Source organism: Heptranchias perlo, chromosome 2 (genome assembly GCF_035084215.1).
Source record: "Heptranchias perlo isolate sHepPer1 chromosome 2, sHepPer1.hap1, whole genome shotgun sequence".
NCBI classification, from domain to species: domain Eukaryota; kingdom Metazoa; phylum Chordata; class Chondrichthyes; order Hexanchiformes; family Hexanchidae; genus Heptranchias; species Heptranchias perlo.
This window is the reverse complement of record NC_090326.1, coordinates 20,602,070-20,614,881: the sequence shown is the minus strand read 5'-3', so window position 1 is coordinate 20,614,881 and position 12,812 is coordinate 20,602,070. Positions and strand designations below refer to the sequence as shown.

The 12,812-nt window shown below is 42.6% G+C and overlaps 1 protein-coding gene across 1 annotated transcript in view; it reads right to left on the bottom strand.

Moving 5' to 3' along the window:
* Nucleotides 1-2,203: 2,203 nt before the first annotated feature.
* The window catches only part of si:dkey-118j18.2 (uncharacterized), a 54,312-nt gene continuing 43,703 nt past the window's right edge, over nt 2,204-12,812 (bottom strand). The window contains exons 4-5 of the mRNA XM_068001003.1: nt 8,892-9,030; nt 2,204-3,886 (exon numbers count right to left, since the gene is read on the bottom strand). Coding sequence (XP_067857104.1) covers nt 3,663-3,886; nt 8,892-9,030 — 363 coding nt within the window. The 3' untranslated portion in view covers nt 2,204-3,662. The remainder of the gene's footprint in view (nt 3,887-8,891; nt 9,031-12,812) is intronic.

Below are 12,812 nucleotides of genomic sequence, written 5' to 3'. Positions count from 1 at the left end.
AAAGTAAGCAGTGAGGAGGACACAAAGAGTCTGCAAAGGAATATAGTCAGGTTAATTGAATGGGCAAGAAGGTGGCAGATGGAGTATAATGTGGGGAAATGTGAGAGTATTCACTTTGGTCGGAAGAATAGAAAAACAGAATTTTCTTTTTTAAATGGTGAGAAACTATTAAATGTTGGTGTCCAGAGAGACTTAGGTGTCCTGGTACAAGAAACACAAAGTTAATATCCAAGTACAGCAGACAATTAGGAAAGCAAATGGCATGTTGGCCTTTATTGCAAGGGGGTTGGAGTAAAAGAGTAAGGAAATCTTACTACAATCGTACAGGGCTTTGGTGAGACCTCACCTGGAGCACTGTGTAGTTTTGGTCTCCTTATCTAAAGGAAGGATATACTTGCCTTAGAGGCGGTGCAATGAAGGTTCACTAAATTAATTCCTGGGATGAGAGGGTTGTCCTATGAGGAGAGATTGAGTAGAATGGGCCTATGCTCTCTGGAGTTTAGAAGAATGAGAGGTGATCTCATTGAAACTTATAAGATGATGAGAGGGCTTGACAGGGTAGATGCTGAGAGGTTGTTTCCCCTGGCTGGAGAGTCCAGAACTAGGGAGCATAGTTGCAGAATAAGGGGTCGACCATTCAAGACTGAGATGAGGAGGAATTTCTTCACTCAGAGGGTTATGAATCTTTGGAATTCTCTACCCCAGAGGGCTGAATCGTTGGGTATATTTAAGGCTGTGATCGATAGATTTTTGGACTCTGGGTCAATCAAGGGATATGGGGACTGAGCGGGAAAGTAGAGTTCAGGTCAAAGATCAGCCGTGATCTGATTGAATGGTGGAGCAGGCTCGAGGGGCCATATGGCCTACTCCTGCTCCTATTTCTTATGACCGTCTTAAGGGACACAGCACCACCTTAGCACCAGAATAATGCACTGCCTGTCAGATGGTATAATGCCAGTCATCATAAAACAGCTGAAAATTTAATTTACTCAACGCCTTGGGAGACTAATTAGTAACTATTAAATTTCCCAATACATCTTTACAGATTTTTGACAGGGAGGCTTAAAATCTAGCCCTAAGATTATGCCCTCAGAATGAGATGCAGCACATCAAATCCAACACTCAAACAGTAAATGAATATTTAATAACCTGGTTTGGTCACAAAACCTATTTGACCAGTACTCTACCTTATGATTCTCTTGGGAAGAACAGTTACAAGACTGGTTTACCATTGCAGTAATTTACAGCTGTATTTAGCAGAATATAGGAACAGGAGTAGGCCATCCAGCCACTCAAGCCTGTTACATTATTTTATTAGATCATGGCTGTTCTGTGCTTTATTTATCCACCTTTGCTCCATATCCCTTGATACTCTTACTGAACAAAAATCTATCAATCTCAGTCTTGAATAGTTTAATTGACCCAGCATCCAGTCTTTTGGGGGTGCAAGTTCCAAATTTCTACTACCCATTGTGTGAAAAAGTGCTTCCTGTACAGATCACTGGAGAGCACCACTGGTCACATCCCGCCAATCAGAACGTTCCATTTATCCCTACTCTCGTCTCCTACCTCCCAACCAATCACTAATTGAACAAATTGAATACAACACACACTTCAACTGCACAAAGCCGACAAATACATTGGACTAGGAAAATAAGTTTGTATTGATTTCAAAGCATTTATTTCCTGGCCTTGCTAATTTTATGAATAATTTGATCAAGATTTCAAAGGAAAGCTCATTGAATATGCTGCCAACTATCACCGTTATGAAAATGGTCAGTTGTCAGATGTACTGGAGGATGGCTGGTTCCTGTGAAACTCACTCCAAGCACGAGTCAGCTTTCAGGGCAGGAGGCAAAAAAATTGGAGGGTTAAAAAAAATCTGGATCAATTTTCCAGTGACTCTCCAGTCACCTGTTTGTTTCCATCTTCCAGTTTAATTGCACATTTGTGAATTGAGACAAAAACAACTCTCTGGGTTTTTTGTTATTATTGCATGGCAGAACTGTAAAATGCTTCTTTCAAAGTGTGGACACCAACTGATCAACAGCACTTGCAACAAACCAACACATCATGAAGACAAAACACAGAAACAAAAACTTTTTTTTTAAGACAGAATCAGCAAACTGTATTTGTTGAATAAGAAGCTACTGAATTCAACAAGTCCAAGAAGTTGGACTGAAACATTTACACAGGTATAAGATATTGTTAAATCCTATTTTAATTTCAACCAACTGGAAAATACAGAATTAATGAAAGCGTTACCCAACCCAGAACATAAAATCCTTACAGCAAAGTGATTACAGTAAGAGGCTATTTTGAGAGATTCTTTTTAAAATCATCCACAAGAAACATGATTGACAAAGCTTACATATCCATTTCATTAAATAACCGCTAAAAAACATTTACAAATGTTCGATGTGTCTCGGAGGTTGGTTCAAGGAAAACATTAGTACAAATAAAAGTTTGAAGAACTGAAAAGTTTGAGGACCTGAAGAAAAAAATTCAGATTAACACTTCACTTGAACCAAAACCATAGGATATGTATCCTTGCTAATAATCTAGGTTCAATCCATACATTCCACGGATCTGGGGTTTGATTGGACGCCATTTTGGAGCCCTACCAACATACAGTGTGTGGGAGACTTGTAATAAAACAAGTGGTAAATACGGTTAGCACATGGGCTGACCAAAATTATGTTTAGCAATGAATCCCACTCTCTCAATACTCAGAACTAAACAGGTCAAACATTTCTCAACTTACACCACAAACCATGTAGCAAACATTTCCTTCACTTTAAAAGTCCATGACAAAAAGAGTTTTTGTTTCTTTCTATGCAGTCATTAAGGGAATTGCATCTTCTACTGTTAATATTGAAGACCAAAAGTTTTTTTTTTCTGAGGAAGGGGAGCTTCTTCAAAGAAGCTAAATCACATAAAATGCTTTAAAAAATTCACACTATTATCAGAAACACTTTTTTTGCTGGAATTTAGAAATTAAATGCTAGGAAAGAAAGGTCTTCTTTAAAGTCTACATTTTCTGCAGCTCCTCTAAAATTGGAGGTGTCTCTTGATATTGTGAAGAGACAGTTTTTTTTCCTTTGGGGCAAATAATGCAGTCTTGGCAAAACTTCACAAAAGTATGGAATGCAAGGAATGACCCTGAAGATACTCTGATAAAACTAGAATGCAAGGTGATCCTAGTGCCCACCAGATAACTCTTGCTTCCTGTTTACTTGCAACCGCAAGCTCTCAAAACGTCAAACAGATTTTGGAATTTGCAGTCTGTTGGTTTCCCTGGTTGGCAGCGTCTGGTCACATGGATGAGTACTTCTCCCACCCCCCCCCCACCCTCCCATCATAGGGGCATGCACGTTACAGTCACTGGCAAGTGTACAATCTTTTGAAATGTGGTATCATCTTTCTCCTTGGGTTCCTCCTTGGAAAGTGCGATTAATGTTTACAAAGAGGGAAGGTAGTGCTGATAGCAGCAAACAGTGAACAATGAGTTCTGTGTAGTGCATCACTGTAAACGTCTTTTAAACTGTACAGAAAAAAATCAAATCTTTACAAAAAAAAAATTCAGGTGCTTTGAAGTTTTTCCATTTCTGAAGAAAACAAAAAGTAACTTTCCACAAGAGTCCCAGGAAGTACACTTTCTTTCAGACTTGACATGGTGAGCCCGTTGTAGTGGTACTGCCCGTCTCCTGGGCATCAGATGGTGTCACATTATCCTGCTGTTCAGTCTCAACCGATGGGCTAGGAGTATATGGGGGAGGAGCATCACTCAAGCTGCAGGCATCGTACCCCTCCGGTATAGACAGGGCACGAGCCTCTTCAATACTTCCAGTCACATACTCTGTATATGGTGGAGGTTTTAAATCATCTGTAGGGGCAAGTAAAAAAAAAAGTTCTCTGTATTAAAATACTCTTCATAATCAGCATGACAGCACAAGAGCCTGAAGCTGGTTTCTCATTGTTTATAAAGGCATGGATTTTTTTCCAACGTGAAAAGGATGGAATTTTCAGTTTTTTTTGGTGAAACCTGCAGTACACGCACATAACCTTAGGCGTATCTGACCATATGGATTCAAACTCATTAAAACCCACCACAACGGGTTTAGGAAACGTGGCCACAACTTATAGTACAGTGGTGCATTCAGCAAACACACTGTAGTAAAGCATGTTTGATGTGGGTACGGTAGCATAGTGGTTACGTTACTGGACTAGTAATCCAGAGGCTTGGACTAATAATCTGAAGTCATGAGTTCAAATCCCATCATGGCAGCTGGGGAATTTAAATTCAATTAATTAAATAAAATCTGGAATTAAAATACTAGTATCAGTAATGGTGGCTATGAAACTACTGCACTGTCATTAAAAACCCATCTGGTTCACTAATGTCCTTTAGATGGAAGAAACCTGCCATCCTTACCCAGTCTGTCCGAAATGTGACTCCAGACCCACAGCAATGTGGTTGATTCTTAATTACCCTCTGAAATGGCCTAGCAAGCCACTCAGTTGTAAAATCTCGCTAAAAAAGTCACAAGAATAAAACTGGACGGACCACTAGACACCGGACACAACAAAGGCAAACCAAGCCCAGTCGAACCTGCAAAGTCCTCCTCACTAACATCTGGGGACTTGTGCCAAAATTGGGAGAGCTGTCCCACAGACTAGTCAAGCAACAGCCTGACATAGCCACACTCACAGAATCATACCTTTCAGCCAACGTCCCAGACTCTTCCATCACCATCCCTGGGTATGTCCTGTCCCACCGGCAGGACAGACCCACCAGAAGTGGCGGTACAGTGATATACAGGCAGGAGGAATGACCCTGGGAGTTCTCAACATTGACGCTGGACCCCATGAAATCTCATGGGATCAGGTCAAACATGGGCAAGGAAACCTCCTGCTGATTACCACCTACCGTCCTCCCTCAGCTGATGAATCAGTCCTCCTCCATGTTGAACACCACTTGGAGGAAGCACTGAGGGTCGCAAGGGCACAGAATGTACTCTGGGTGGGGGACTTCAATGTCCATCACCAAGAGTGGCTCGGTAGCACCACTGCTGGCCGAGTCCTGAAGGGCTTGCGACAGGTGGTGAGCGAACCAACACGAGGGAAAAACCTACTTGACCTCGTCCTCACCAATCTACCTGTTGCAAATGCATCTGTCCATGACAGTATTGGTAGGAGTGACCACCGCACAGTCCTCGTGGAGACAAAGCCCGGTTTTCGCACTGAGAATACCATCCAATGTGTTGTGTGGCACTACCATCGTGATAAATGGGATAGATTCAGAACAGATCTAGCAGATCAAAACTGGGCATCTATGAGGTGCTGTGGGCCATCAGCAGCAGAATTGTACACCAGCACAATCTGTAACCTCATGGCCCGGCATATTCCTCACTCTACCATTACCAACAAGCCAGGGGGATCAACCCTGGTTCAATGAGGAGTGTAGAAGAGCATGCCAGGAGCAGCACCAGGCGTACCTAAAAACGAGGTGCCAACCTGGTGAAGCTACAACTCAGGACTACATGCATGCTAAACAGCGGAAGCAACATGCTATAGACAGAGCTAAGCAATTCCACAACCAATGGTCAGATCAAAGCTCTGCAGTCCTGCCACATCCAGTCGTGAATGGTGGTGGACAATTAAACAACTAACGGGAGGAGGAGGAGGAGGCTCTGCAAACATCCCCATCCTCAATGATGGTGGAGTCCAGCACGTGAGTGCAAAAGACAAGGCTGAAGCGTTTGCAACCATCTTCAGCCAGAAGTGCAGAGTGGATGATCCATCTCGGCCTCCTCCCGGTATCCCCACCATCACAGAAGTCAGTCTTCAGCCAATTCGATTCACTCCACGTGATATCAAGAAATAGCTGAGTGCACTGGATACAGCAAAGGCAATGGGCCCCGACAACATCCCGGCTGTAGTGCTGAAGTCTTGTGCTCCAGAACTAGCTGCGCCTCTAGCCAAGCTGTTCCAGTACAGCTACAACACTGGCAACTACCCGACAATGTGGAAAATTGCCCAGGTATGTCCTGTCCACAAAAAGCAGGACAAATCCAATCCAGCCAATTACCGCCACATCAGTCTACTCTCAATCATCAGCAAAGTGATGAAGGTGTCGTCGACAGTGCTATCAAGAGGCACTTACTCACCAATAACCTGCTCACCGATGCTCAGTTTGGTTCCGCCAGGGCCACTCGGCTCCAGACCTCATTACAGCCTTGGTCCAAACATGGACAAAAGAGCTGAATTCCAGAGGTAAGGTGAGAGTGACTGCCCTTGACATCAAGGCAGCATTGACCGAGTGTGGCACCAAGGAGCCCTAGTAAAATTGAAGTCAATTGGAATCAGGGGGAAAACTCTCCAGTGGCTGGAGTCATATCTAGCACAAAGGAAGATGGTAGTGGTTGTTGGAGGCCAATCATCTCAGCCCCAGGACATTGCTGCAGGAGTTCCTCAGGGCAGTGTCCAAGGTCCAACCATCTTCAGCTGCTTCATCAATGATCTTCCCTCCATCATAAGGTCAGAAATGGGGATGTTCACTGATGATTGCACAGTGTTCAGTTCCATTCGCAACCCCTCAAATAATGAAGCAGTCCAAGCCCGCATGCAGCAAGACCTGGACAACATCCAGGCTTGGGCTGATAAGTGGCAAGTAACATTCGCGCCAGACAAGTGCCAGGCAATGACCATCTCCAACAAGAGAGAGTCTAACCACCTCCCCATGACATTCAACGGCATTACCATCGCCGAATCCCCCACCATCAACATCCTGAGGGTCACCTTTGACCAGAAACTTAACTGGACCAGCCATATAAATACTGTGGCTGCAAGAGCAGGTCAGAGGCTGGGTATTCTGCAGCGAGTGACTCACCTCCTGATTCCCCAAAGCTTTTCCACCATCTACAAGGCACAAGTCATGAATGTGATGGAATACTCTCCACTTGCCTGGATGAGTGCAGCTCCAACAACACTCAAGAAGCTCGACACCATCCAGGACAAAGCAGCCCGCTTGATTGGCACCCCATCCACCACCCTAAACATTCACTTCCTTCACCACTGGCGCACCATGGCTGCAGTGTGTACCATCCACAGGATGCACTGCAACAACTCGCCAAGGCTTCTTCGACAGCACCTCCCAAACCCACGACCTCTACCACCTAGAAGAACAAGAGCAGCAGGCACATGGGAACAACACCACCTGCACATTCCCCTCCAAGTCACACACCATCCCGACTTGGAAATATATCGCCATTCCCTCATCGTCGCTGGGTCAAAATCCTGGAACTCCCTTCCTAACAGCACTGTGGGAGAACAGTCACCACACGGACTGCAGCGGTTCAAGAAGGCGGCTCACCACCACCTTCTCAAGGGCAATTAGGGATTGGCAATAAATGCCGGCCTCGCCAGTGACTCCCACATCCCATGAACGAATAATAAAAAAATGCAAATCATCAGCAAAGTATTGCTGAGATGTGCTCAGTCCACTGGGCAGAAATTGAATTACTCTTCTAATTGCATGTCAGCGTGATCTCTTTTGTTTCCTTTAAAATGTTGTATAAAGTACTTTGGATTTCCACATTAAGTACTGCGCTGTACACTTACTCTCACAATTGAACTGCTCATTTATCTGCAGATTGCTGCACAGGCAGAGAGGTAATCTCTCCTCCACCATCAATTTTAGATCGAGGGAATGAAGACTAACAATTCACTGCATTCATGGCCTCTGTGATCTCAGTACCGGCACTCACAACAACTGACATTTGTAACCATGAAAATTAAAGTGCTACATTGGCAAACTGGGCTACAAGAATGTAATTGTTTAAATTCATTTTTTTCAGTGTTTAGACGATACGTGACAGGCAGCCATAAGATAGCGGATTCTTGAGGCTACTTAGTCACGAATTATCAAGCCAACCCTGAGGAGATATCTGACCACCTCATGGATAGCCATAATATGTCCTCGATTTATAATGCTTTTATGGTCTCCTATGTATGGGAATAAGAGTCAGATTTTCATAGTTTGTCTCAAACTATCATTACAAAGCAGTTTCGACTGATTTTTTTTCCCCCCAGGTGAAACATCTCTCACTCTCTGCCTGCCTTCCCTATGAAATTCTACAAGTATACAGATAAAAGACATCATGGCTATTTTCTTCCTACATGGGGATGCAGATTTCCCAGCCTATTGTGTGGTTTCCTCTGGAGAGGCTTCGGGACAGTTTGAGCTCACATCTGCTAAGAGGCTGGGATGCTCCCCATAACTGACATCACCGGAGCAACCTAGCAGAGAGAGACATCCCACTCAAGGGTTTCCATGCTGGCAATAAAATGAACATTCATTTAAAAAAAAAACAGAATTAGTTTCTACTTTTCAAAGAGAGAACCAATAACAAAAAGCACCACCCCCAGACTTTGCTTCGCCCATAACTGACCCAAGAACACTTGGGTTAACACTGCCATGTGAACAGAGCAAAGTCCTGTGAATAACATGGTCATATGCTAATATCACCAACAGTAATTTCTGGGCTGTAGAGAGTACTATATTGGTGGGTACAAGAGAATACTACCTCCTCTGTATGGATTATAGATTAAATACCAAAAGAAACTGAAGCTGCTGTGTGAGAACGATCAGAGGAAGAAAGATGTGTGGTGACAAAGCTCAGTGTGACCTTTATATATAAAAAAAGGTGTTGGCTGTCTTGGGAATTGAGTGTGCCACAAAACTTCCCACCTTGACAGAATCTTTACTTCTTTAAGGAGATAGGTGTCTTTTGCTAAAAACTGGCTTGAAAAAAGCAATATGTCTACTGAAGGAAACAAAATGTTTGTACAAACTGCTGGAGTTCCAGAATTAGGAATTAACATTGTACCTGATGAACCTCTTGACACCGCTTCATATGGAGGTGGTACCTCTAGCTGGCTGTAGGAAGGAGCTGGAGGTAGGGACCCAGGGGGTTCTCCAGTGGAACTGTCCTCTTGACCACCATACCAGCTATACCACATAGGACTCTGTAACAAAAGCAATAGTGAGCAAGATTGCTACTTTTCATTAAATCTAAAAAGAAACATACTTGATGCAAATTAAGATTTTAAGTACATTTAGTTTGTTCAACAAAAAATTTTTTAAAATGTGTAATATGGTGAAAAATACAAAACCCACACATATTTTAATACATTGAAAGTTTATCAGTAACTCATTGCTGCAACCTGTAATTGTGGTAACTACGGTACCCACCAGACTATACTATGTATTTTTGTGTCAAATATTGTCTTCAGCTTCATTAAGCTTTCAACCATAAGAGCCAAATATCAACACCATCTTTGCAATGTGTTCAATGGACATCTTGGAATTCTGTTGAAGCACATTAATTGCTCTCTCGGCTTATGTTGTCCCAACTCTAAGCTTATTGCCTTAGCACATACTGTAGACTGTCCTTTATAATGCATATACAGGTAAATTAAGGAGTTAAACGTTACTATTTCATTAATTTTGTCAGGAGTTAATTGTGGTAGACAGCAGGCTCCCACAATCAAATCACACAATTTGCCAATCATAACATTGTACTGTTGTCATATCGGAAAGATAAATATATATATCTTCCTCCTGCTAGCCAGAGTTTGTGCTATATTCACGGCCATTTGTTGTTTTACTCAATATTTCTTTGGGGACGGGAGAAAGAGGAAAAAGATAAGCAACATGGCACGTCCCACACTGGAGAGTGTTGTACTTAATGTGTCAACAAGGATCACTGCCTTAGTTAATTTGGGTGAGAAAAGGTTAACAAAAGTTCAGATGCAAAAACACTGACTTGGAAAAATCCAATGCTCAGATTGCTCACATTAGTACTGCTGCTCATGTTTCAGGAATGTTTATATCAAATTACAATCTCCAAGCTTGTTTCGTAGACAGAGATGCTGGCTTCGGAATTCTGCTTTACCAACTCAAAAATTTCCTGTAATTATTCAATTATATTTTCCACTTCCAGCCTCTCTCCAGCTCATGCCAAGATTGCCGAACTAATCGTACTGAGATCAGCAAGTTGGATTCTGTCGCAAGGCGGACGGTGGCTTTTAACCAGATTTCACTTTTTAAAAATCACGTCACTGAACATTCTCCCATCTGTTTTTCAATACAGTGTGGAGCTCTCTTAGAGGTTGTTTCAAACTTTTGTTGGAAATTCTTTATGGAAACTTTATTGCTGGTTTTACAGCACTGCACACCAGACACCAGCAGATCCTGTGCCCTGTCCATTTCCTTTATCAATCTTGTAAAGCTGAAAGCAATTGAACTTACTTGCCACTTTCTTGCTTGTAATTTAAAACAAACTATAGAGCGATACTTCTTCCTGTTCCCTGCCTCCTGCTCTTTGCTAGGTTGCTCACCAATTTCACAAACACCTCATTTGAATCAGAAGGGCATGATGATTTGAGTTGACCATCTGACCTCTCTCCTTCCCTCCCACAAGAGCATGGAATTCCTCCCTGCTATGCAACACTTCCAGAATCCCGGTTCAAAATACATAAAACATAGCTGCAGACATCCAGTGATGGTGGCTCAAAGACTCAAACTTTTTAAAAAGAGGGACCTCTCATTCCACTTTATGAATACTCTAGATTGAAAAGCAATTTTAATACAGTACTATATCCAATACATCACCGCATAGGGAAACAATTTGTCGGTCAATTGTGTTTTTCCTTCACTTCATAGGCAGCAGCTTGGTTACACTAGTTAATAGAGCTGCATTCAAAAGCTTGCATTGTCAAAGGCCAGGGCTTGGCTGTGATGACGCAGCTGGCATGAGCTGTGGCTCAGTGTGTAGCACTCTTGCCTCTGGAGTCAGAAGGTTGTGGGTTCAAATCCCACTCCAGAGACTTGAGTACATAATCTCGTCGACATGTCTGTACAGTACTGCACTGTCGGAGGTGCCATCTTTTGGCTAAGACGTTAAACTGATGCGCCATCTGCCCTCTCAGGTGGATGTAAAAGATCCCATGGTACTATTTTGAAGCAACGCTGGGGAGTTCTCCCAGGTGTCCTCGTCAATATTTATCCCTCAACCAACATCGCTCACAGATTATCTTGCCATTTATCACATTGCGTTTTCTATATTAAAACTGTGACTACACTTCAAAAATACTTCACTGGCTATAAAGCCCTTTTAGGGCATCCAGAGGTCGTGAAAGGCGCTATATAAATGAGAGTCTTTGTTTTTTTGATGGCATTCGCTAATTCTTGTGAGCTAATGGGGGATGGGAACCTGAGCGGGGAGTCAGAAGGGAGTAAAGTTGAGAGCAGCAAGAGAGGGGAAGACCCAGGGGAAATTTACAATACAAATAGTACAAACAGTTGTTCAAGAACAAGTGAAAGGGAAAAGTGTACAGCAGCGGAAAGAAAGTGTACTTTAGGCACTACAGATAAAGTGAAAACTAGAAGGCGTAAGGCGAATAACCCAGCATCAAAGCTGAAGGTCAGGCTAGGGTGTGTGGCCCAACTAAGAGTTCTATATACAAATGCATGGAGAATAAGGAATAAATTAAATGAACTACAGGCTCAAATTCAAATTGGAGGGTATGACATGATAGCTATTACTGAGACATGGCTGCAGGATGGTCAGGATTGGGAATTAAATATACTGGGTTATAAGGTCTACAGGAGAGATAGGGAAAATGGAAGAGGGGGAGGAGTAGCCTTAGTGATTAGAGATGAAATCACTTCAATGATAAAGGAGGATATAATGAGAGGTAAGCAGCCAACAGAGACCTTATGGGTTGAATTGAGAAATAGGAAAGGATCTAAGACTATAGTGGGAGTTGTGTATAGGACCCCTGGCAGCAGTTCTGAAGTGCTAGATTGTATAAATGCAGAGATTAGACAAGCATGTAAGAAAGGCATAGTGGTCTTAATGGGGGACTTTAACCTTCACATAGATTGGGAAAAGCAGACTAGCAACTGTCAGAAAGGTAGTGAATTTCTTGAGTGTGTCCGGGATAGTTTTCTACAGCAGTATGTCCCAGAGGCAACAAGGGGGCAAGCCATACTAGATTTAGTAATGAGTAATGAACCAGATTTAGTTAACAGCTTAAATGTGCACGAACATCTATCCAATAGTGATCATAACATGATAGTGTTTCAAAGGGAAAAAAGTGAATCAGCTGCTAAGATTCTAGACTTGGGCAAGGCCGACTGGGATGAGAGAGACTGTCCACAGTAAACTGGGCAAATCTGTTGATGGGTAAAACGACTGATGATCAGTGGGAAATGTTTAAAGAAACATTTAATGTGATACAGAATCGGTTTATACCCGAGGGGCAAGAACTCTACTTGCCAAAAAAAAGCCATGGACAACTAAAGAGGTAAGGGACAGTATAAGGCATAAGGAAAGGGCATACAAAAAGGCAAAAAATGGCACAGATCCTGGCGAATGGGAAAGATACAAAGATCAACAAAGGGTCACAAAACAGATAGTAAGGGCTACAAAAAGAGAGTATGAAAAGAAACTTGCAAGGGATATCAAAACCAATACGAAGAACTTTTATAGTTACATTAGGAAAAAGAGGGTGGTCAGGAGCAGTGTTGGCCCCTTAAAAACTGAAAGTGGGGATATTGTCATTGACAATGGGGAAATGGCGGACATGTTGAATAATTACTTTGCATCAGTATTTACAGTAGAAAAAGAGGATAGCATGCCGGAAATCCCAAGAAAACTAATACTGAATCGGGGACAGGGACTCGATAAAATTAACATAAGTAAAGCAACAGTAATGAAGAAAATAATAGCACTAAAGAGTGA